The sequence below is a fragment of the Tubulanus polymorphus genome, chromosome 4 (genome assembly GCF_964204645.1).
Source record: "Tubulanus polymorphus chromosome 4, tnTubPoly1.2, whole genome shotgun sequence".
NCBI classification, from domain to species: Eukaryota; Metazoa; Nemertea; class Palaeonemertea; order Tubulaniformes; family Tubulanidae; genus Tubulanus; species Tubulanus polymorphus.
Genome location: NC_134028.1, coordinates 7,865,696 through 7,889,215, shown reverse-complemented (window position 1 = coordinate 7,889,215; position 23,520 = coordinate 7,865,696). Strand labels below are relative to the sequence as shown.

Genomic DNA, 23,520 nt, shown 5'->3' with positions numbered 1-23,520 from the left:
TCATCAATCATAGCATGCGTATACTACCTAAAATAAATTAACCGATTATTATTCTTCATATATTAAATATATATATATATATATATATATATATATATATATATATATATTTCATCGTCAATTTTGTTACATCAACAACTCGTACTCCGGTAATTCCAAATCGTTTCAGCTAATTTCTCTTGCGCGTTAAATCGGCTTAAAGCTGGCATTTCCCTGCCATTTTGATATTGAAATAAAAGTTCGATACCCTTTGTGAGACGATATAAAATGCCCAATTGTATAGAGACAAGTTGCCAGTTAAAATCCAACAAATCCGCATTGACCAGGACCCGATTCCACAGTTAGATTTAAATCTAGTCAATACTAGTACTCTCAACCGAGAACTACAATTCCCTCCTACCAACATTTGAATATTAGAAATAGTTAATGAACTAGGGATCCAGGGACACAATGCCACTTAGTGAAATGCTTGGCAATCTGTCAATTTCTATACGCAACGCCTTCTGGCAAACAAATATATCAATCGATAGCTTGAAACTCACCACCATCAAAAGAACAGTGAGGGATACAAATTATGCTAAGTAGTTACTCAATATAAATAGAACTGTTCATTAGAGATTGTCAATGAATTGCTCTCTCAATTACCCGTCAACCTTGGAATGGTGTCAAATTTTGGCAGATAATGCAGTTTGACATCTAACTGAACCCCCCCCCCCAAAAAAAATATCTTTTTCAAGATTATAAAGATGAACTCAGAACTGCTGTTTTAATTAGTCAAGATAATCTGAAGGTCAGACATAATGTTACTGAAATCCCTACATAGGCAATGTCATGTGAAATATCCAAACTTTTAAGTTAAAAGATAGTGTACTCAAAACACCTTGTTCCATCTACGAATGACGACTGATGAGACCAAGAGGGCAAAGAGAGCAGTGAACAACATCTTGATGGCTGAAGATGTATCAAGGGTATATACATGTATAAACCAAATATCAAGCGACAATCCATTGAAGCGCGCCTTCAAAACTTCTCAAAATAACTGGATTCCGTTTACGGACAGGCGAAAAGTGTACGCAACAGCCCGCCGAGACTAAATCCACTCTGATGATGACATGAAATCACGAATTACGTAGACGCTTAAAATGCATTTTCAGTACGTTACAACAAGCGTCGTTTCGCTTGAAGTTCAAGGCCGCATGACGCCATTCATGTTGATCGGCGCGTAACCGTGCATCGCGTACACGGCGTTGTTGTGCTGCTGAGGCTGCATCGGCTGGTGAAACTGCTGCGGCGCGTGCATCATGCCCATCTGCATCGGTATCTGTTGATTGATGAACGGATTCGCGTTCAGATACCCCGGCGGACCGACGTTGATCATCGGCTGTTGCATGCGGTAGCCGTTCATGATGTTGTAACCGATGACGTTCGGATTCTGCGTCAATGCGACATTCTGCGCGAAGTTCATGTTCGGCGTTACGGTGACGTTTGGGCTTTTCTGCACGACGCCGCGTCGGTGCCCGTGGTAGTTCTTGTACGGATGTGGCACCGGCGGCGCCTGCGCGATGTGCACTGGCAAATTCGCGATGGGCGGAGTGACGTTACGCTGTATCGGAGGCGGAGTCATATTGACCGGGGGCGGAGTGAGATTCGGAGGCGGAGTCATGTTTACGGCGTCGGGAACGATGTCCATGATGCCGTTGGTGAGCTGTTGTAATTTCGCGAGGCTGCAGCTCGTGTTGTTTTGGTACGGCGACTGGCAGACGACCGACACGGCGCACGCCGCGTTGTTGTTATGCGTTAAACGGTGCGTGTTCTGTTGCATCACCGGCGAATACGAGCTCACGTTCACGGCGCCGAAATTCGTGCTCGTCACGATCGGCATGTAACCGTTCGGCGGAGGCTGGTGTTGCGGGGGTATTCTGCCGTGATGATACGCGGCATTCTCCATGAAGTTATGCGGCGGTGGATGGTGATGTAACTGCTGCTGCTGCTGTTGTTGCTGCTGCATTTGTTGGTTTTGAGGATAGTTCATGTTCGCAGCAGCAGGTGGAGCGGGTTGCGATTGACGAGGTTGCTGTTGAGGGGGTGTCGACTGTTGTTGACACATCTGCTGAACGCAGTCCGTATAACCCGACGGAGATGTACGATGTTGTTGTTGTTGTAGGTTACCATTCGGCAATTTCTCGTTGCTACAAGTCGACGCCGGAGACTCTAAACCTAAACGATTCACATCGAGTTCGTTATTACTATAACCAGCACTCATCTGACGCGGTCTCATGTTGTTATTACTTTGAGGTCCATTCGGCAAATGATTGTTCGGTGAACACGCCGTGTTCGACATACTAGGGGAACACGCACTGCGAATGCTGTTCGGTGTACCGGCATTCGCCAGCGGTGTGCCGGCATTGTGCACACTGTTCGGCGTGCCGACGCTAGGCACACTGTTTGGAGAACACGCGCTGATATTATTAGGAGTACGAGGCATGCTGTTCGGTGTTCCAGGCATGTTCAGTGGAGTAACAGGAGGCAGACACGTCACCGATAGACTATTGTTACCGATCGGAGTGGAAGGAGCCGCCATCGACCCGGAGTGCGGCTGAATCGGCGGACTACCCAACTGATTGACGCTACCGTTCGGACTACCCTTCGACGGTATACGATTCGGACTGCCGATCGGTATGATCTTACGCGGACTTCCCAACGGAGTCAGCGGCGCGCTACGCGGACTTACGCTAGGCGGCGTTGTATGTTCGACGTTGGCCGGTTTACACGACAGTATCGGTCCGAGAACCGGTGAATTTTTCGTATCGATCACCGTTATTGTGGCGGTCGTGTCGCCGATGATATGAGTCGTTTGATCGGTGGAAACAAGAGGCGGAGGCGACGATTTATTCTGTAATCCCGGGTACGTCGGACTAACCGAATCCGCGTGCACAGGACTATCTCGATTCGCTGGACCATTTTTTTTCGTAACCATCGTTTCACCGCAAATCGGACTAGTTGTCGATTTCCCATCGGCCGCCGCCGGAACAACCGGCTCGGATTTATCATTTGCGCCCGAAGTATCCGATTCATCGTCATCACTATCATCGTCATCGTCGTCATCATCGTCGCTATCGTCTTCGCTACAAGTTCGATCTTTATCAGCATTGTTGGGACTATCCACGACAGTAGATAGCGACACCGGATCCTCGACGCCCTGCTGCTGGTACGTGCTACCTACGCCGACGCACGTCTGTTTTTCGGGACTCGTACGCTCGGCCGGCGACGGATGGTCGATGTTATTCAGATCGATCGAATCGCGTTCGGCCGTCAGTTCGGCGACGGCCGCCGCGTCCTCCTCGATGCGTTCCATGTTGTTGCTCATTTCGTTCATGAGCGCGTCGTCGAATTTATCGCCGGCTCCGCTGCCAATCGGATCCTCGTTGGTCGACGTGTCTGATTGTTTGTTGCCGTGGGTTTGTTCGCGCTCCTGTTCGGCTAGCAGAGTTTTGACGACCTCGGCGCACGTGTCAACCGTATCGATCGGTTTCAATAAAACGCCGCCGCTGACGCTATTCTTCGGCGACACGATAGCCGTCGGAACGATCTCGTCCTCATCGTTGTCGCTACTCGAGCTACTATCGCTCGAACTCGAGCTTGAACTGTCGTCCGACGACTGAGACCGTTCGACGGGAACTTTCACTTTCTCGCATTCGGGAATATAAGCGACGCGTTGCTGCTGCTGCTGCTGCTGCTGTTGTTGTATCGGGTCCTCGTCATCCTCGCTGTCGCTGACATCGCTGCTCTCGTCGTCGGCGTCGTCGCCGTTTACGGACGGCGACTTCACGACGACGGGCGACAGCGGCGGTAGATCGCGCGATTTCCGATCGCGAAACGACGAATGGTCGCAGTGATCGTACGCGTCGTGACGTTGTAACGGACTTGGAACGCCGTCGCTCATATCCGTGTCGATGGCGCCGATATTCTCTCGTAGCGTATTTGACAAACTCAGTTTCGGCATCGTGCAGTTTTTTGACGTCGGATGCGCGTCCGATTGCGAATCCGACTCGACGTCCACGCGTCCATTGCACAATTCGTTTCCGGCGTGACATTTGTTTTTACCGACCGGCGACGATGACGATTTTGTATTGTCCGTTTCAGCCGCGTTCGATTTATTATTGTTATCGCACTGAGCCGCGTCCGCAGTCGACTGTTCCTTACTCTCGGCCGGTTCTGTCTTCGTTTCAGTCGAAGAGATCGGGCGTTCGGATTTCTTGTTTTGCGCGTCGGATAGAGACTGAAAAAACAATAAGAAAATCATGTTTTTTCATGCAAGCCAGGACACCTACAAGACTCACAAGATATCGTTATATATATAATTCAGGAGCACTGAGAAGTTCGAATCCTATGTTATTTCAAACCCATGATCGGTACATAAGAAATAAAGGTCAAAGGTTTAAATACCCTCAGTGTCACTTGTATGATGCCATGGTTCCCACAGTAACATGAATAAAAAATTCCCAGGTTTTTCCTAAGTATTATTTCATGGATTATTTTTCAATTTTCCCAAATGGAATATAATGATAACTATTCACAATAATGAACAGATATCATCATACTACAGTCAACATTTTAGTGGTGACTGGTTAATAAAGGTGATTTTTCAAGGGAAATCACTGATGAAAATTACCCTTGGCAAATACAATACGTGCTAAGTAAATGAATTTCCCGAATATTTCCCTGATTTGAAGTAAATTCTAATTCCCAAATATTATCATTTCAAAAGTTTTTCCCAATTTCCCTGTTCTGTGGGACCATGTGATGCCCCTTAACCCACTGATAATAAGAAAATGACTATAAACCTACTACCATCTGAGGTTAAAACAATAAGAGCAAATGAAAAGTCTTATTACCTTCGGAATTCTACGCGGTCTGCCTCGTGGTTTAGGCTGCGTCGACGGCGGTGTAGCTTTGACTTTTGACCGCGGCACACCCTTCGGCCAGCCTCGCTTGCCTTTTTTCGGCGTGATCGGGGGCGATTCGCGTTTGGTCATTTTTGTCGATTCGTCTTTGCAGCGCGTCTGCCGTTCCGTACGCGTGCGTCTGCTCGGACTGGTGGCAGAGGCCGCGGCCGCAGCCGTGGACGACGCTCCTTTCTTCGGACTGGGACTCGTCGTCGGCGATTTATCGCCGAGGGGATTGTCGGGATGACACGTAGAATGACTCTCAGTTTCTGGTGGTTCATTTTCATCTCCTTCTTCTGAAAAAACCATCAATTTCATTCAAAGACTCACAAATTACAGTAAATCTCACTAGACATTGTCTCTTTTTTATCATATTTTACAATAAAATGTTAAACTACCGCTTTGGATAAGAAATAACACTAACAGTATTTCATATACACAAAATTCATCTATCGGCTACTAATGTAAACACATGAAATATTATAGTCTAAACAATCCCTTTACACATACAGATACATAGTACTCTTCATTATTGAAAGCTAGCTCCAGCTAACGTCGACCCACTTTTACTTGGACACAAGATAGAAGTCTTGCTAGTCTCCTTATATCATTAGAGCTTGTGGAATATATCATACAAAATATAAACCTCCCTCTTCGATGATTTTTTTTATAACTTCTAATGAGAATCAAGTAATTATTTCATATGGCCTAAACACAGTGAACAGTTACCTTTTTCAGAATCTTCACCGTCATCTGTCGTGTCCATGCGTGGCTTCTTCATTTTCGGTCCTTCGAGCGACAGTCGGGTTCCGCGCCGGCGCTTTCCGCGTCTACGCCACCACTGCAGAAAAAATACACATCAACACACATTGCATATAAATAACCGTTCAAATCAAAAAATCCCGACTACCCAGTATCGACTATTAATCAACGTTCGCGTAATGCACCGATTTAAGAAATCTGGGATAAATTATAATCATAGTACGTCGTAGCGTGGCAGTGAATGGTAAACACCGAGGTGAATTAAAGCACAACAAATCAAATAATGAAGACGCATGCGTTGTACACAAAAACACATTTAGTAAATCGTTAATAGGTCGAACTGAAGTGAATTATCAGAAACAAGTTAGCGATTATTAATTGGATTGTTTTTTTTTTTAAATAAGAATTAATTAAACACGGGTTTAAAGCCAGGATAATTTCTGTGTTAACGAAAGAGGTGTTAAAATTTTCAGTCTATTCGCGAGAAGAGAACGAACGACGACTTGAGGACCGGCCAGGCGGCTAATGGACGAACCTTTTTCTTTGGGGAGGGCGAAGCAGAAACGGGGGTAGAAGGAGGTTTCTTTGGGGAGGCTTCGAAATCGGATTGGCGTCTTTCTTCGGCGATATCTTGGACTATTTCGCTCATTTCTTTCAACTGAAAACAGACACAGGGAGAAGCACATGCAAAAACCGAACAGATGGTCGAGTGGATTCCACAGGAGACGGAACGCAAGAGACAGAGTACTGCCGAGGCGGATTAATGACGGTTGTGAATACTAGCTAACAAACGATTCTGATCCTATCTTCACTCGAATAAATCTCGACTTAACATAGGAAGGCCGACCCAAGTGAAATTGACTCGGGACTATTTCAACTCATATGGTTATTCTTATGTAGCCGATTATAACTTGAAATCGTTTTTTTTTATTGGCAAGTTTTCTCAACCTATCTTTCGTGGCATCGATTTTTCTTAGGTTTTAACGTGAAACATACGTTTTTAATACTATAACTTGGATATATAATTAACTAAAACTCCAAGTGTGACATTCGCGAGTGCTTCGAAAATTGATTTCAAGATGCACAAAATAGGACCAGATTCGTTTGTGCGAAGAACATGACAAGTGAAGATTGAGTGAAAACAAAACGAAACAATAAGATTACTACGAAATGAAAACTGGTATTCGCGATCAGATCAAACATGCAGTAAATGAACCGTAAATGATAATGTCGACTTTGTTCGACATAACTAGAGCAACCTTCAACAACTGAGGCACCGAGCTATTAATCTATGAATCTAGATAGCTAATTAGCCAGTCTCAGGTACTGAGTTAAATATACCATTGATTCAGGGAATCACACATTTCTACGAGTTCTTTCGATTATGTCAAATGTCAAACTGTCGATGATTAAATCAAGCATAGACTAGAGAACTGGAGCAGAGGATGGGTTTTGAGACAGAAGCAGTTAGCTTTAATGAACTGTTTTTGCAATATAAATATATGTAATAAATTAAGATTATATTTGCGTTATATCGAGATACGTAATTTCGTAGGTTTACCCGGAACCGACAAAAACGAACGAAGCCCCTGAGTTTAAGCGATGATGACAATGAAATAATACACGTATATACGTAGTTCTTAGTGCCTTTACGACATATCCAACCCGAAAGTCTATTAGAATGGGGAATATTACACCGTTCAAGTTCTTCGTACCTCGTTTTGAGCTTTGCATTCGACGTCGTGCAGCATCTGATTCGATACGACCGGCGTCCATCGTAAACTTTCCGAATTCAGTATCAGACGTTGGCCTCGACGAGATTCCAGTTTTCCCATGTGTTCATCGACCATTTGTCGGTCGACGACTATCACAAATCTACAATTATCGATAACAATTAGAGGGTCACTCGCTTGACGCTTAAGGGGTCTTAAAGAGTCACTTGCTTGACGCTATGGGGTCTTAAATCCAAATCAACTCGACTAAATGAAGTACAGCGTGCTTACTTGCTATCTTTCTGTCCGACCATATTCATTTGCTGAAGTGTAGCGGCGATATCATGAGGACACATGCCGGTATCTTTACTGATTGCTGAAATCACACAATTCACCAAATCGAACGTGAGTAAGTAATTTATTACATCATCGATTTAATCGAAACATAATTACGAATAGAATGCACGACGAATTAGTAGATTGATGATAGGGACCTGAACAGAGCCTTAAAAAGCTGTACAATCACTAGGACGTTCATAACGTCTTCAACAGGTTCAGTTTGCGAAGATCGCTGTTAGGCTTAGCATATGCTAATGCAAGGCCCAGTTAGAGTTTCGGGTTAAGTTCGACTAGAGGTATTAGTATACAGTGATTTGGCCAGAATAAGACATCAATTCGCAACTATAGAACTGGCTGAAGAAATTCATGTTATCATCTTTTATTTTTGGATTCAATAGAAGAATCAATCAACTTTTAAATCAAAAATCCATACTAACACCCGGTATGTTCGTATAGAATAATAGTCAACTGGCCAATGAATTCTCCCAACACTCGAAAATCATTACTTACTTTTGATTGTTAGATTACTCGAGTCGTTTGTCTGATGCGAATGAAGATATTCTAATATGATGCTTTTCCAGTAGGACGTGTAACTAACGCGACCTAAATCGGAGAGCGGCTTCTCGGGCGAGCCCGCCTGACCTTCAATACGTGATAACAAATAACCTGAAAAAAAGTTTATACACAAAACATATAGAACACTGTGCTGCCTATTATGGCTTTAGCAAGTTCTGAAATTTTCACATTTTACACTTTATTCACATTTCTTAACACCAACCCCCCCCCCGGATTTTTCACATTTTTTTTTTATACAAAAACCAACATTTTACAAGGCCACACTGACATGTAGAACAGATCATAAGGAGAGTCCGAAATGTCTTTCAGTTTTAATTTTTTTGGAATAATTACCTTTGCTTTTAACCTCAAAAATTCAGTACATAGTGTGAGTTTTAAAATGTTTCATATTTTTCACACAAGATTTTTCAAAAGGGACATATATATTACCCATGATTTCTTCATTTTCGATGAGGTTTTATGCTAGAACAGCTTAGTTAAACATGTTTTAAGACGGTACAAGAGGGTGAGATTTCAATCATTTTGATTGTGAGAAAATGTGACTAAAGTAAATTCAAATTCTAATTAGTGGTTATAACTTACTAAAGTCAATAAGAAAACGTCCGTAGCCTTTACGCTGATATTGAGGCATTGTCATGATACACGATACATTATATTTCTGTTGGCAGTGTTTTTCCTAAAAAAAAGATATATAATAATAGAAAGTATGATAGTAATAGTTATCTAATTTCTATAGCGCCCGTTTCACTGTGATAGAAAGTTCAACAGCGCTTTCCATCAAATTGGTATTATTTCCTACTAACGCCAACTCTAACTGTTTACAAACAAGCCAAAAATTTCTAATTGCCTATTTCTCAAAATTGAAGGAGTTCATGAAGAGTTCCAAGAATTTTACACAAATTAAAGGAGTTTCAAGCACATTTCTAAGCATTTTCTGTTAAGAGTGAGTCCTTAATTAATCGAGGAGTCGTAGGGATGCTGAAACCATACAGTCCCCAGGAACCACAGAAAGGCTCAGTAATAGAGACAATTTTTTTCTTCAATTTGACAAATCTTCAAATTGTCAGACGTCGCCGATATTCTACGTAAGACATACCTTTGAGAAATACCCGACGAGATGATTTCCGAGGTCGTCGTTGACGGTCAGCACGTAAAACAGAAACGGCTCGACGTCGTAATAAAGCGTTTTGTGATCGAGGAATAGTTTCGCCAGCAAACACAGATTCTGACAGTAAATCTTATTCACATTGCCGTCGACTTCGAAAACCGACAGATTGCCATGGCGATAGATCTCATTGGCCGGAGGATGACATAATCCGCATTTATCCTGTAAAATATTTCGTTCCATAAAACTAAGTTCATCATTCTCGAAAAACAGGGCTGCCAACCTCCGAAAAGTGCTATCAATCAGCAACTAATTGAATTTTTTTCAGTAACATTTCATTGAAATATGAAAGAAAATGTTCAATTAATCAGTAATCAACAGTAAGACCCTCAGCAACATCTTTCATATCCCGGTATGCATCCAACAAATCAAATCAGTACATGTAATTCTCATTATAGAATAGTAACAAATACTGAAAAGTTGGCAACTCTGGAAAAGGAAGAATTAAGCATTGACTTTAAATTGACTTAGTATGAACTGTTCCCCTTTCTGCATACGCAGTGATAAATTCACGCTTGCTAAGTACTTACAAAGTGCCGTTGTAAAATGTGCCGACTTTTCATGTACTTCAAACAAAATTCACAAATAAATAATTTTGGCAGCCTGAAAGAAACAGAAAACAGAAATACATCTCAAATTGTGTACTTAACATTCCAACTGTGTACGGTACTATCCAAGTTTGAAAAGGAATGTTTGAAAAGGAATTTTCGAAAGTTTCATAAAACGTACCTGGCGTATTCTTGAGGATATGGCGACGAATACCAGGTTTGTATTTCGTATTTGCCGAACTCGATGCAAGGTGGAAAACGTCCCTGAGTTGACTCCGAGTTGCAGTCAAATCCGCCCTGCGTTGACTGAAACAGTATAGTCTACAAATGAAGAAAGTCGGAAACGCGCGTGTCATCATAGACCTGTTCTCAGCCATGCCGTACGGCGGAGCCTGGAGACATGAGGGTTCGTCCGAGAATAAATGTACGCCGGTACAGGTCAGAGAATCCACTACGTTCCCGACTACTTCATTTTCACAACACCGGGAACCAGTTCCGCAATTGTAAGATACGTTCGACAATTTCAGGAGGTGGAATTTCCAAGTTGTAACAACCGAAACACTGGAACTGGTTGCCGAACAGGTAACTAACTAAGATTATTGGGCCAGATATAGATTTTAATGGATTGCAGCTCTCTTTGGGGGTCATCCACAAATAATTGTCTGTTTGCCGTAGCCTGACCAACATGGCCTCAAAAGTTCCAAGCGAAAACAAACTTTTTTTCTGGGATTCGTCGCAATAGATTTATTTTCAACAAAAACAGCTGCCAGAGTGTGCACTTCACACTAACGGCTGCTGTGTGATACTGATTGTTACTCACTTCTACTCGTTATAGCGAAAGCAGTAGTAGTGAGTAATGCAGGTGTAGTCTCTGCTAAGCGCTGTATTGGCGCGCATTTATGAGGGATGGATGTCCATCACATGAATTACTCTCGAAATCCCAATTTTCCACCGATGATTACTGGTATGGTTTTTCAAACTAAGGGGATAATGAAAATGTTTTTTTCTTGCCTTAAAATCTGGCCGCAATTTTTTCTATCTACCTACAGACCCACCCTGAAAACTTGTGTCGAACCGATGTTACCGCAAACAGACAATTGTTTTCGGGATGACCTGTTGAGAAATTTGTGCATACGTCGGAGGGGACGTCAATTTTCTTTCAATTTGTTGTCAATGATTCATTTTTCTAACCCTCATCTCTTCATTTTTGACATGGAATCGGACAACGAAGACAATGCAAATAAAAAAGCCCCGCCCCGAAAGAACATGCAGTTACAAAATAATGATCGTTAAATATTTTTTTTAAATGGAAAAAAAAACATCATTCATTGGAAGAATACGTGCGGTCAAACAATGCGTAAAATAATGTGTATTATTATTAAGTTAAAATCAACAGGTAAAAAAACCCAGAAAATTAAGTGCAAAAGGAAGGAAGGACAGATCTTCGGAGGGAGTTAAGTTCCATGGTTGCAATGATTTCAAGATTAGGCTCAGGGATAAGGACATAAACTGCACCGAGTCAGGCTGCGACAGATACGCGTTAGATCTACTAAGGTTTACATGTGCCGAAACTTTTACGCATCTAACACTTTCATATCGCATCGCCGTGAAACTGGGTCCAGATTTTTTTAAATACTACGAGCTTAATTTTGCCTTAAATGGTGGAATTTGGTCATAAAGGTTGAATGTGTTTAAGGAACGATGTGTTTAAATTCTTCTAATTCCGATATGCGTATTAGAAGAAAAGTTGTGGGAGAGAGGTAGTGTTCTCGTTTATGTTAGTAGTTACATAAGAGATGAGTTTCGATTATTGTTCACCCGAGGTAACACAACAGGATACCACCCGCTTATTACCTCCACGGATTACTACTCAATGCAAACAATCCCCGAGGTCGGAATAGCAAAGACAATGTTCGTCTAAAAAAATTTCTCTCGCCATTTTCCAGCGAGCGTGAACTTCAAACTTATGGACGTATCCATCCACGTATGCGAGCCAATTTTGAATATTTGAATTTGCTATACGCGTGTATATAGGTAGGTAGGTATACACTAGATATAGATCGTTATAGATTGGAGTTTTTTCTTTTCGATCAATTGCATAAAAACGAAAACATACCCTAGTCCAGTCGTCAACTAACTATAAAGACATTATTTCAAGTGGTACGTATGTCAGTAGATGTTAAATCAAACTAGCGAACTGAAATCTGACTGCAGGAAACACAGATCATTATTCAAGCACGTTTTTCATTCCAGTTTTAGTTATAGTTTTTGAAGCCAATTTAGTATTAGAAGTCAGGGTTAGCTTCTTGAATTAAGAATTATTTCAAGCAAATTTTGCCGTATTGAGCAGGGTATGATTTGAATAGGTTAACTCGATTGTTTTCCAAATTAGATGACGTGCTGTACCCACTAAGCGAATGCTGGTTACCTATTGGGGTCAAGGGACACAATGCCTAATTAATGGTCAAATGCTTGACAATCTGATGATACTGCAATCGCTTGTGTTAACCAAATATGCATAGGCACTGATGGAAATAGAAATACAGTAAACCTCCCTTGGTGAACACCTCCCTTAATGAACAAACATTTGCTTGGTCCCAAAATTTTCTCATCTAAAATATATTACATCAATACCTGCCCATATTGAACGTTTTTTTTAAAATAATGAACAGTGTAGACTTTGTCTGGTACAGGAGGTTCAATAAACCTCTATATAATGATCAGTAGTAATGTTTTAACCGATTAAGTCGATTGTGCCAAGATTAGTCATCGAAATGAAAGTGTATTTCAGTCATTATTAAACCAATCTTGTGTTTGGATTTGTTTTTGGTTTATAAGGCATTCAGAGAATAGTTATACTGTACATGTACTATGTTCAATGTTATTTCCCTATTTAAGCTTTATTTAAGCACAATCACAGACATACATCGCAATACATGTATATTGCATAAACCAAATAACGAAAAAACAATAACACGTCATCGAAATGTGTCCAAATCTCCCAAAATATCTTGATTCCGTTCACAGCGATACGGATGAAAAAATGGACGCGATAGCTCGCTTAGGTTCGCCCCTAGCGGGCTAAAGATGATCGATTTCAAACAAAGACAGTCATCAAATAAAAACAAAGCAGAAACGAAATGAGACTATCAACCAAAATCATAAAAAAAAGCATCGACGCATAAACAAGGCGTAATAACCGAATAATAGCATTTCATTCGACGACTTCAATCAACTTCACCAATAAGCAACGCATGCCACAAGTATTTGAGAGTCACCACTGAATATCCCTTACAGTAGACTTTGCTATTGTCGGATCCAACCATGGACTTAAAGAGTCCATGATCCAACCAAACTTTGACATGTTTCGAAATATTTGTGCTATACATAGTCCAAAAAGTCTATTCTACACATCTGCATTGCATTTGCATCATTCAGGAACCAGGTCCATAATTGCGGGTGAAATCTAAACCACTACGGGCAAATCGTAACCTAAACTATGCATCAAATGTTAAGTTCTTTCCAATCTCAGCCCACAATGGTAGAATGGTGTAATTCAATCTATATACTTGAGGTATACTTGCTCTACGTAAGGTGGCAAATTTGAACTAATTTCCGATATATTAAGAGCCCTAGAAGTTCGACAACATTTTCTAGGAAAACTAAATATTTTTTGCAGTTGAATAATTGAAAATTAACGTTATCAGGTTTCACTTTCAGGTTCAAATGTGCCATCTTTTCACTGAAACCGTACGATAAACACAGCGATATAGTTTATAACACAAACCTGCATAGCTTTTTTGCGAGCTTGATTGAACAGATCAACGTCTTTGTCTGAAACACCGGGTGGTAGCTCGGGCATCGCAAATACCCCTCCGTTTCCATTGATTTCGCTTTCTGTAAGGGAAAAAAAATCAAGATTTTTAAACGCACGTGAGAAATTAATCAAAGCCCTACATGAAATTTCATAAACCACATTCAAGTATGTACTAGATCATAAAACATCAAATTTGAATTCTTATCATTTCTATTCATTTCATTACATTATAAAAACAAAACGGATCGTGTCAAAAATAATGACAATAGACATTTAAGTGATTTGAGAAAGTCGATCATTCTAAAAGCTGAACTAGCAAAATGGAACTAATTTCAACAGTATGAAAAACTGATTCAAGATTTCAGCATGCCTCATTGCATTTGTGACGTAAAACTAAAATGTTCTTTAAGACTGGTCTCATAATAAGTCACATCACTCAACACATTCACTGCCGACTACAAATAGGCCTATACTCGTAATTACGGTTCTGTCACCAACACCACTACGAATATATTCACAGCTGATTCTTCCCATCAAAAATACATAAAGATAATCCTTTTTATGTATTTTTGTTCCTATACTTAGTTAAGATTTTTGCACTGGCACGCGGGACTGACACAGCATCATTCTCAATGCTTATCGGTCAATTTTGAACAAAGTCTGCCTATGTAACAGCTCCAGTGCCAACTTATGAAAATTTTTGGTAGCGGCACCATATTATCAAGCCGGCAGAGAACGTGTTTAGTTACATAAGCTACTGGTCAAGCCTTGATTGCAATGGAGCAGCAGAATCAATTTAACTCAAACAGATCAGTTAACTTGTAAGTTAAACTATTAAGGAGAAGTATTCACCAATTAGTGAAAAGACAGTTAAGACACCACCACCACCAGTCAATTCAGTTACTAGAAATCTAGAAATACAATACAAGGATATCCTAAAACTCTCTCTCTCTCTTTAAAAATTACTCAAACGCTTTCGTCGAGCGCAACAACAAACTCTTTCAAACTTTTGATTCGTACAACATTGAAACCGTTACTGAAATCGAAAACGAATTCCGAAAACTGATGCCCAAATCTTATTATCAATTGCATCGAAAATTTTGAATTCAGTGGCATTCCATTATAAGAGGGTATTTCAAATCGAGACAAATAGGCGTGTAGTACGTGCAATCACTCACGATAGTAAGAGTCAGTGGCATTTATTACGACGAAGCAAGCCGCGAAATAAAAATCAACAACACAAAGAGATACATTATCATAACAACATCAACGATTATTGAATATATATATGAATCACGTGAGTTAATCATGCAAGGGTCGATAAGAGTTAGCAGCGAACTACTCGTAAAGCCTGTATCCTGGGGCTGCGTTTATAGTCTCCAAAAATCAGTAAACTGGCTGCGCGAACGTAGTCGATTTGATTGCCGCGAGTAACGACCTCCCAAGAAACAGGCCTTGATCGCAAGCTGGATGAGGGCGGGTTCCAAGTGATGATAATAGGATTATGAACAGAAACACACACACTACTACAGGGACAGAAGTAATGAAGATTATAGAGATAGGCAACTAAAATTTAGAAAAAAAAAATTATGGTTGGAAGCTAAGTAAGGTGCATGAAACAAAGTCTTACCAGCACTTGGTCCCCGACCCTGGCCATGACCAGTCACGATTCCTCGTCCGACTCGGGCTTTTTGAGATGTGGCGCCGGGTAATTTTTTGTCCTTGCTGCGCCCGCGCGCCATCGGCGTACCGGGAGATAGAGGCGGGGAAGCGGGGATGCCTTGTTTCATCATGTCGACGATCGCGCCCGACACGGGACTCGCCGGACAACTCGTAGTCGCGGCGGCAGCAGCGGCGGCGTCCGTTTTTAGATCACCGGTCCGTTTGGGAGAACTATACACGGCGTACGTACTGCGTTTACGCGAATCTCCTTGCGCCGTGAACAAATGCGACAATCCGTCGAACAATCCCTTCAACTGTCCGCTGCCGGGCGGGCCCAACACCTTTTTGCGACCTTTGATATTCGCATGGAGTTTGCGCGACTTTTTAATGATCTTACTCGCGGCTCGTTGCAATTTGCTAGACTTCGACGACGGCTTGGCTTTAACCTGCTGTCGCATCATAGAGAAAGAGCTTAGGGACACCCTTGATTTGCGAGTGTTAGATGGAGTAAAGAAACGTGATAAACCGTCAATTAAACCTTTCGGTTTGTTGGCTAACGTATGAACTACAGAATCGCAGGTATCGGTCGATTGACCTGGTTGCACGTCACTATTAGAAGAATTAGTTCTATTACCATGTTCGCTTGAGTCGCTCGTATGCACTCGAGATTTTCGACGTTGAGGCTTCGGCATACGTCTGTTTTGCGGAACCATCGGACACGCCCAAGGCCTGAAAATACATGTATTTACGTATTCAGAATTTTCCGTAGTGCCCGCAATCACCTAGTATTATTCCATGGGTATTGTAATTCGTAAGAGGAGAGAAATTTCAAGTCAAATAGAAATTTCACCCTCATTCATTTTTTCACCCATGCACCTACGTAAAATCTATTCAAGGTTGTGCCAATTTAATTAAGATTCATGATCCGGAACCAGTTTCATATGTCTCAGACAGTCTGAGTATTTCCAAACGGGCTACAATTCAAATCTATGATTAAACTTAAAAGCTGTAGAAATGAATAGCAAATTCATTACATACTTTCTATGTCGTGATGATTTACCATCGACATTACCACTACCATCACAGCCTGGTGTTGGACACCTAGATAAACACAAATACACCCGGTGCATTATTACTGTAAGTTACTGCCGACAAGCACGATCCAGTGGTCTATTTACTGATTAAGAAGTGTGACATTTAGGCTAATTAAGTACATCATAGGGGATCAACCCCAGGTCTGGTACACATAAGGCATAGACCAATAGAGCTCTAGTCCACTTGGCCAGGCCAATTTCTTACTACCATTACTCACAAAATTCTATAGTAATAGAATTCTAACATCTTACTTAAAAAAAGATTTGAATCCGACAAATTGAAGGAGCACTTATTGCAGTATAAACTACCTTTATGGAAGCCCTAAATGATTTTATGGGGGATATTAGAAGAAATGGTAGAAACTTATTTTTCCAGCAAAATGTATTCAATTGTTTCCCCGAGGAGATTATCTGGTTTTATAGTAGGCCTAATGTAGGTACTCAATTTTTGAGTTAACACAGGAGATTTTTCTACATGAGACGCCGAGTATTCTAAAATGTATTTCCTTCCGCCGTAATGTAATGAAGACCCCGGAGACTTACTTTTCGGGTATGTTTTTGCCACCGTTGTTGCGTATTTTACGTTTCGCGCGCAGCGTTTCGACGTGGATTTGACGACGTTTCGCCGACACTTTCGGATCACAGATATTACAGATCCACGTTCCCTCGGGCGGCCGGGACAGCGGCGGATCATTGCACTCCATGTGAAAACCACGATCGCACGAATCACAGAACAACATGTTATCCTGGAAAAATATCGAACAAAGAAACAGAACTTAGAACAACCCCGCTTGATATAGATCTACTTAGATAGACTTAGAGAAACAAAATATTCTACCAAAAACTCAATGATATAAAGATACACATAGAACTGCAAATCTAAGATGGACTTAAACCAGGGAACTGCAGATGGCACGACGACTAGAAAATTTTAGTTCATTTTCAATCATTCAACTGACTTGCATCTATCAGCTCATGAATCCATTTATCTTGATGCAGCCCCGCTAAATATAGATCTACTCGGTTTTCTACTTGGTTACATTAGAATAGTTTTGATTGGAAACTTACTTAACTATTTATTTACTCACAGTTCAATTTCAATTGACATGTAGAAAAAATACAACACAGAACATATAACCTAGCTACATACAGAACTTAAACTCTAGTTAATTTTCATTCTCCACTGAAGACCCTGCCATATTAAGTAGTACAGGACCCAGCTACATGTGCAATAAAGCAACTAAGATTAACTGACTTTCAAATATTAAGGGCTTTAAGTTCAGCAGTGACAATCACGGATCCACCAGGTTCGCAATTATGTGCATTCAACGATATCCGATTTCTTCTCAGATTCAGATTAAAATCTATCGATAATTTCTGAAATTCTAAGAGGAATAGGCCTTAAAAATGAACTATCCAAGAATCCTAAAGATAAATCAGTTTATCTAGAGACATGATTTGCCTAAATTCCAATGTGGGTGGCTCTAAATCTAGCTGAAAGTTTACTGAAAATGAACTCTATTTTGATAACACAAGCAGTTTAGCGGGAGAGTGGGTGACACCATAGATAATTTTGATCGAGAAATGAGGTCTGAAATTGATAAGGTTCCACAACCAACACGAATATATCACCAGAGATTAATTTTAAGTTTTGTAAAGGTCTACACCGAGGTAGCCAACGACACAAACAGCCTATCATTTTTCAGACTTGCTCAGAAATGTTTTGGCTGTAATTTAGTAACACAACAACCCCCATGATACCTAATTCCTTCGATGTAACAGAATTCCCGAGGTCTAACGGATTAGATGAAAAAGATCGTGTAACCAGCTTCTATATTCACTGAATTTGAGGTTTTTACAAAGAGAATCTAGCGACACATCTACGTATCAAACGAAGATCTTATTAACGAATAAATCAATAAATTATGATACGATCACATGCATCGAGATAGAGTAGAATTACTTACAGGAGAACATACCTCCTGACCGGATACGCCGCAAAACGAACACGTTTTACATTCTATGCACTGCCATCGCAACGTTTTCACTTTCACCGTCAGATCCTTCGAGAATTTCAGGCACGACGGATGACCTGAAAATAACGTGATTTACAATTAATAAAAATTTTCAACAGCGATTTTAAGAGAAATCATCTTGGAAAATCTTTCGATCCGAGTAAAGGACAAGGTTTTTTACCCACACAATCTGACAACGGTCAACGGTTCTTCTTTGGCCTCGGGAAAAATGATAGCTAACAGCTATGGGTCCAGTGGTTGTAACTTAGTACCACGAATATGGGATCTTAAAAACAGGTGCAGATCTAGGGTGTGATTTTCAGGGAGGGGTGCACCCCCAAAATAGGGCATATATTCGAAGGGCGCCCTGAAAGAAAGCTCATCGGAAAACATTTTGGAAATACACAGGCCAAGCTTATGAATTTAACCTTTTTTTAGGTAACAGTTTAATATTTTTTCCCATGAAATTTCAGAGCAACTTGACATTTCTAGGGAGGTGCGCACCCCCTGCACCCTCCCTTTGGATGTGTTTTAGTAGAACTCGGTAATCGTTTTAGTTTGTTGAAATAATGGTAGCACAGACTTACCACTGTTTCCACAGTCAGCACAAGAAATCAGTTCCTCTTTGACGTGATCTCGATTTTTCTCAGCCGTACCCAAACAGAAACTACAAATCGGTATAGGTGGCGCCCGCTGAAAGCATAATGAAGTAAAGGTGAATTTACAAGTAACGCCCTTAATCATCTCATATGCCATTTTAAAACAACTGTAGCCATTTTCTAAGAAAAAGATTAACCGTAACGAAATATCACGCTGACATTGAACGAGACCGATAACCCAATATGGTGTTATAGCCATATATGAAAATAAATGCTCTCGAGTTTCAAATATCAAATTCAAATGTATGAAGCATCGACTATCTTGGTATTATTCAGAGTCAAGCCACGAGTCGATGACGTCAGATTATGTAGCATATATCAGATGTCGAGTTAAAAGCAACAAAATTGATGAAATGTTGACTCACAAAGATGACACCGCAATTGACATTTTAAAAAGTCGTACAAATTCTGTACGCAGGTATAAACAGTCGTGACAGACTTAGCAATGACTCAGTTACTAGAAATAATCCATTTTTGTTTCATCTCGGGTAGTATAATTCATATTTCACAGAAATTGTCGAGAAAAGAAAACCCCGCAAGCGAACAGCATCGCAGTTTCAGCCAGGATGATAGTCAACTGAAGAAGTATGGAACCGGGCCCAGTTCATTGCAAATGCATTTTACATTTGGAGCATGTGAAACCAGGAAGGATGTACAACCAAACACAACAAATTATTATCACACAATAGAATATCATCCGACTAATGTCCATCAAAAATTCCCTGATGCAAAATAATGTGAACACCATAGAAGCCAATACATATTAACTATGAATAGGCCATAGTTACACGGTGCAAACATAAATAAATAACACACTTGATACAAAAAGCTATGCGCATCCTAGGCTTATATGCCTGACTTTTCGGTCTTTGGCTATAGGAAGGCTTTCTTTTGATATGAAATCTAGGCTTCACATTGGAACCATCCACGTCCAAAGTCGAGGAAAAACTAACAAAGCTCCAATGTATTCAAAATCTGATCGAAATCTAAAAGTGAAATCAAGTAGAATTAACCCGCGGTCAAGATCGTACCTTTTTATTACCGTTCGCCGCCTGATCGTAGACGAAATCCTCGTCGATCGAATTCGGGTGTAAACTCGAGCTGCTCGTGCTGCTGCCCGTCGAGTCGGAGTCGCCGTCGACGACCTTGAACAATCGTCCGTCCTTCGCCAGTTTGCCCTTGTTGACGCCGCGCTTCGCCGACAGGTGCAGCTGCCGCGCGAGATCGACGCCGTTGCTCAACTCGACGTTGAACAACGTGTGCACGTACTTCTCGACACTGCGCAGCGACGAGCCGCCGATCTCGCCGAGTTCGCGTATGCAACGCGCGATCACCTTCGTCAGGTCGGAGCGCGCGTTCACGTGCAGCGTACGTGATTGCCCGTGCGCGACGCTCGCCGGGTCCTTGTACGAGCACAGTCCTTTATTGTACGTTTTCAAAATCGAGCCATCCTTGACGGCCAATTCCAACTGCTCTTCGATGACGACGCGACTTACTTTGTGAAAATGCCGCACGGCATTTGATATGCGCTCGATGTCCGGTCGTTGCTTTTGACTTTTGATCTTACGTATGGCGTCGAGCAGCCATTTCGCGCACGTCGGATCGGCGAGGGTATCCGTCGGATTGGCGACTTCTTTAACCATTGTTTTGTCGTTATTACGTCGGCAACATTTTCCGCTTTAAGAACGACATCGCTGCGCGACGATATTCACATAGTACATATTGAAATAATCCTCCGTCAACAGGTTCACTCGGGCCACTCAATGAAAGTTTGTCGATTGAATCTGAAGAAAAAACAGAAATACATCGGTGATTAAATATCATATCGATACGCACATCAGTAAAAACTCAGAACATGTTCATTATCCCTACTCCGAGCCAGTTCTGCTATATAAAAATTTGGGCTTTATTGGATATGAACCAACTTTAACCATGCAAAGGCTATCCTTATACTGAGACAATCATTTTTCAATGAAATTCTATGTGAAAAACCTAGCTAGACCTAGTTTATCAGACATAGTTAAACTAAATTACGTCCAAGTTCTAGCCTAACATAATGAAATTGCGTTTAATGAGTGATCCTCCAAAAGAGATCTTCCAAAATTTCTACCACTTACTAATGTCTATTTCAACCTGACTTGAGAGCATTCCTGGTGGCCTAGCTCAGTCAGTTTTGGAAGTACATACCTGATAGAAGTCTTATTGGAAACAGAATGCATTGGCAGCTGACCTAATTATCATTTTTTAATCCACTTTAAACTGTATTGAAGGATATCCAAAAAATCTGCATTGAGAGGGGTTCCTGAGAGAAAAGAGACTCCATGATTTGAAAGTTTAACAATATGTCTCCATGCCGACCAACTGAAGTTTGGTATGTAGGGATGGAAACATATTGTTAAACTTTCAAATCATGGAGTCGCTTCTCTTCATTTTACCCCTTTCAGTGAAGACTTTTTGGATATCCTTCAATACACTTTCAAATGGATTAAAAAATGATGATTTAGGTCGACTGCCTGTCCTTTCTGGTCCTATTAAGACCTTTATCAGGTATGTACTACCAAAAATTAGCGAGCTAGGCCAACCGGAATGCTCTCAAGTCAGGTTGAAATAGACATTAGGGGGACGAGGCCTATTGAGTTATTGCAGATTGACAGGGCGCCTAGTTAGCGTTGGCCATCGGTCAAATCCAGAAGTTGAATCTAAATAACTCAAAAATAGCCAATCACTTTGTAAGTGAGTAATCATTTATTCACAGCACTAATATGAATATTGTGAGAACCAAAACCATGTCACCTACGGAATAAGACGGTTGTATCAAAATGTTAGGTCAACCATAACTGACAGACATAGCCTACTACAGGACGAGGGCTATATTAGATTAGGCCTAAAACATTTTCAAAGCCATTGTTGTGATGCTGGAAAAATGGGCAAAATCTAAGATGAATTTATAAATTCATTCCAAGGGATGACAATGGTCAGAGATGTTTGGGAAGGGTTGAAATTGTACAGTCAAGAGTCCGAAAACCGGATTTGTTTACATTTTGAAGTCATTGTTTTTGGAGGAAACCGAATCGCTGACGAAATGCAATTCATCGATACTTCAGGGAGGACACGGTTCTAAGCTTACAAAGCAATGAATGAGTCGGCATGTCCGTCCTCCAGAGTGAATCAGCTTAGAGAATGAATTCAACGAACGGAAAATGGCGACGAACTATTCAAATACATACAGTAGAGTACAACACAACAAAATGGCGCTTAGACTAGTTCTCAGACAGTGCCGATAAAAATTTAATTTTCTGCTCGTATAAGCGCGCTAAATCGACGAATTTCTAAAAATAAGCATATACCGGATCTCTTCTATCGATCGAGATAGGTTTTTTGCCGGTGCGATTAGTATTCGAGGAGTATATTCTCTTTATAAATCGCGTCGAAAATTCAAAAATTGGCAATTTTCTTCAAGATGACACGATTATTAATGCGAATATTTACCGTTTTAAAGCGATCGTCGAGTCGTAATTCGTCGATTTACTACATCCTCGGTTAATCCCGCGAATAATCGTCACAGCGACGCTAATAATCACAGATCGGTAAGGCAGTGTTTATTTGATTTTAATTCCTCGAAAAAACGACGATTCCGACGACGCAAATCTAGAAGAAAAATGGCCGCTCATTCTGACCGTTTCACTACCGCATGTCCTCGGTGAGTGTATACATGCGCTCGCCGATGTAGATCATTTACTACGGCGCTTTTACCATCGTGAATGGCGGAATTTACGACTTATTATGCGCCAAAATATTAAATTTCATTCAGAGATGGCAAAGAGGTTCATTCGTGAAGCTTCCGAGAAATCGGCGTGAATTTGAAAATTTGAATCGGGACGAGGAATGATATGTCGATCATATCTGGGGCAAGTGCGCGTTGATTGGATGATTGACTGTTTTATGGCTCATCAGTAATTATATCGAAGGATGAAAAGGTGACGGAATGAAAGTGGTCATTAAACAATAAGTTATACGTTTCGCAATTAATCATACGCGACGTGATGGTCTCCTGGGTCCGTGGCGATCATCGCCAGATATTTAACGAGAACAATAGCCTACAGATGTTAGAGTTTTTAAATTGATTTTTGAAATTTTATTAATTATTTTCTTATGATTAAAATCATTCAAATTCACTCTTCATATCTAAATAAATGAGTGTGAAGCCTAATATGATTCCTTTTCC

General features: G+C 41.0%; 1 protein-coding gene across 5 annotated transcripts; it reads right to left on the bottom strand.

Annotated features, from left to right (window-relative positions):
- Window positions 1-117: 117 nt before the first annotated feature.
- Window positions 118-22,929, bottom strand: LOC141903227 (uncharacterized). Of its 5 annotated transcripts, none has more exons than XM_074791302.1 (19): window positions 22,785-22,929; window positions 20,327-21,079; window positions 19,224-19,329; window positions 18,589-18,713; window positions 17,165-17,367; window positions 16,566-16,628; window positions 16,162-16,256; window positions 13,836-13,945; window positions 10,230-10,369; window positions 10,031-10,103; window positions 9,432-9,662; window positions 8,918-9,011; window positions 8,270-8,425; window positions 7,712-7,796; window positions 7,424-7,583; window positions 6,244-6,366; window positions 5,676-5,787; window positions 4,896-5,242; window positions 118-4,279 (listed from the first exon to the last, which is right to left on the bottom strand). In XM_074791302.1, exons 2-19 carry the CDS (start codon window positions 20,936-20,938, stop codon window positions 1,187-1,189), a joined length of 5,928 nt encoding a protein of 1,975 aa, XP_074647403.1. In that variant the 5' UTR covers window positions 20,939-21,079; window positions 22,785-22,929; the 3' UTR covers window positions 118-1,186. The 5 variants fall into 5 exon arrangements, with proteins under 5 accessions (XP_074647403.1, XP_074647405.1, XP_074647404.1 ...); XM_074791304.1 differs by having other exon boundaries at window positions 10,230-10,354; XM_074791303.1 differs by having other exon boundaries at window positions 18,601-18,713.
- Window positions 22,930-23,520: the final 591 nt, after the last annotated feature.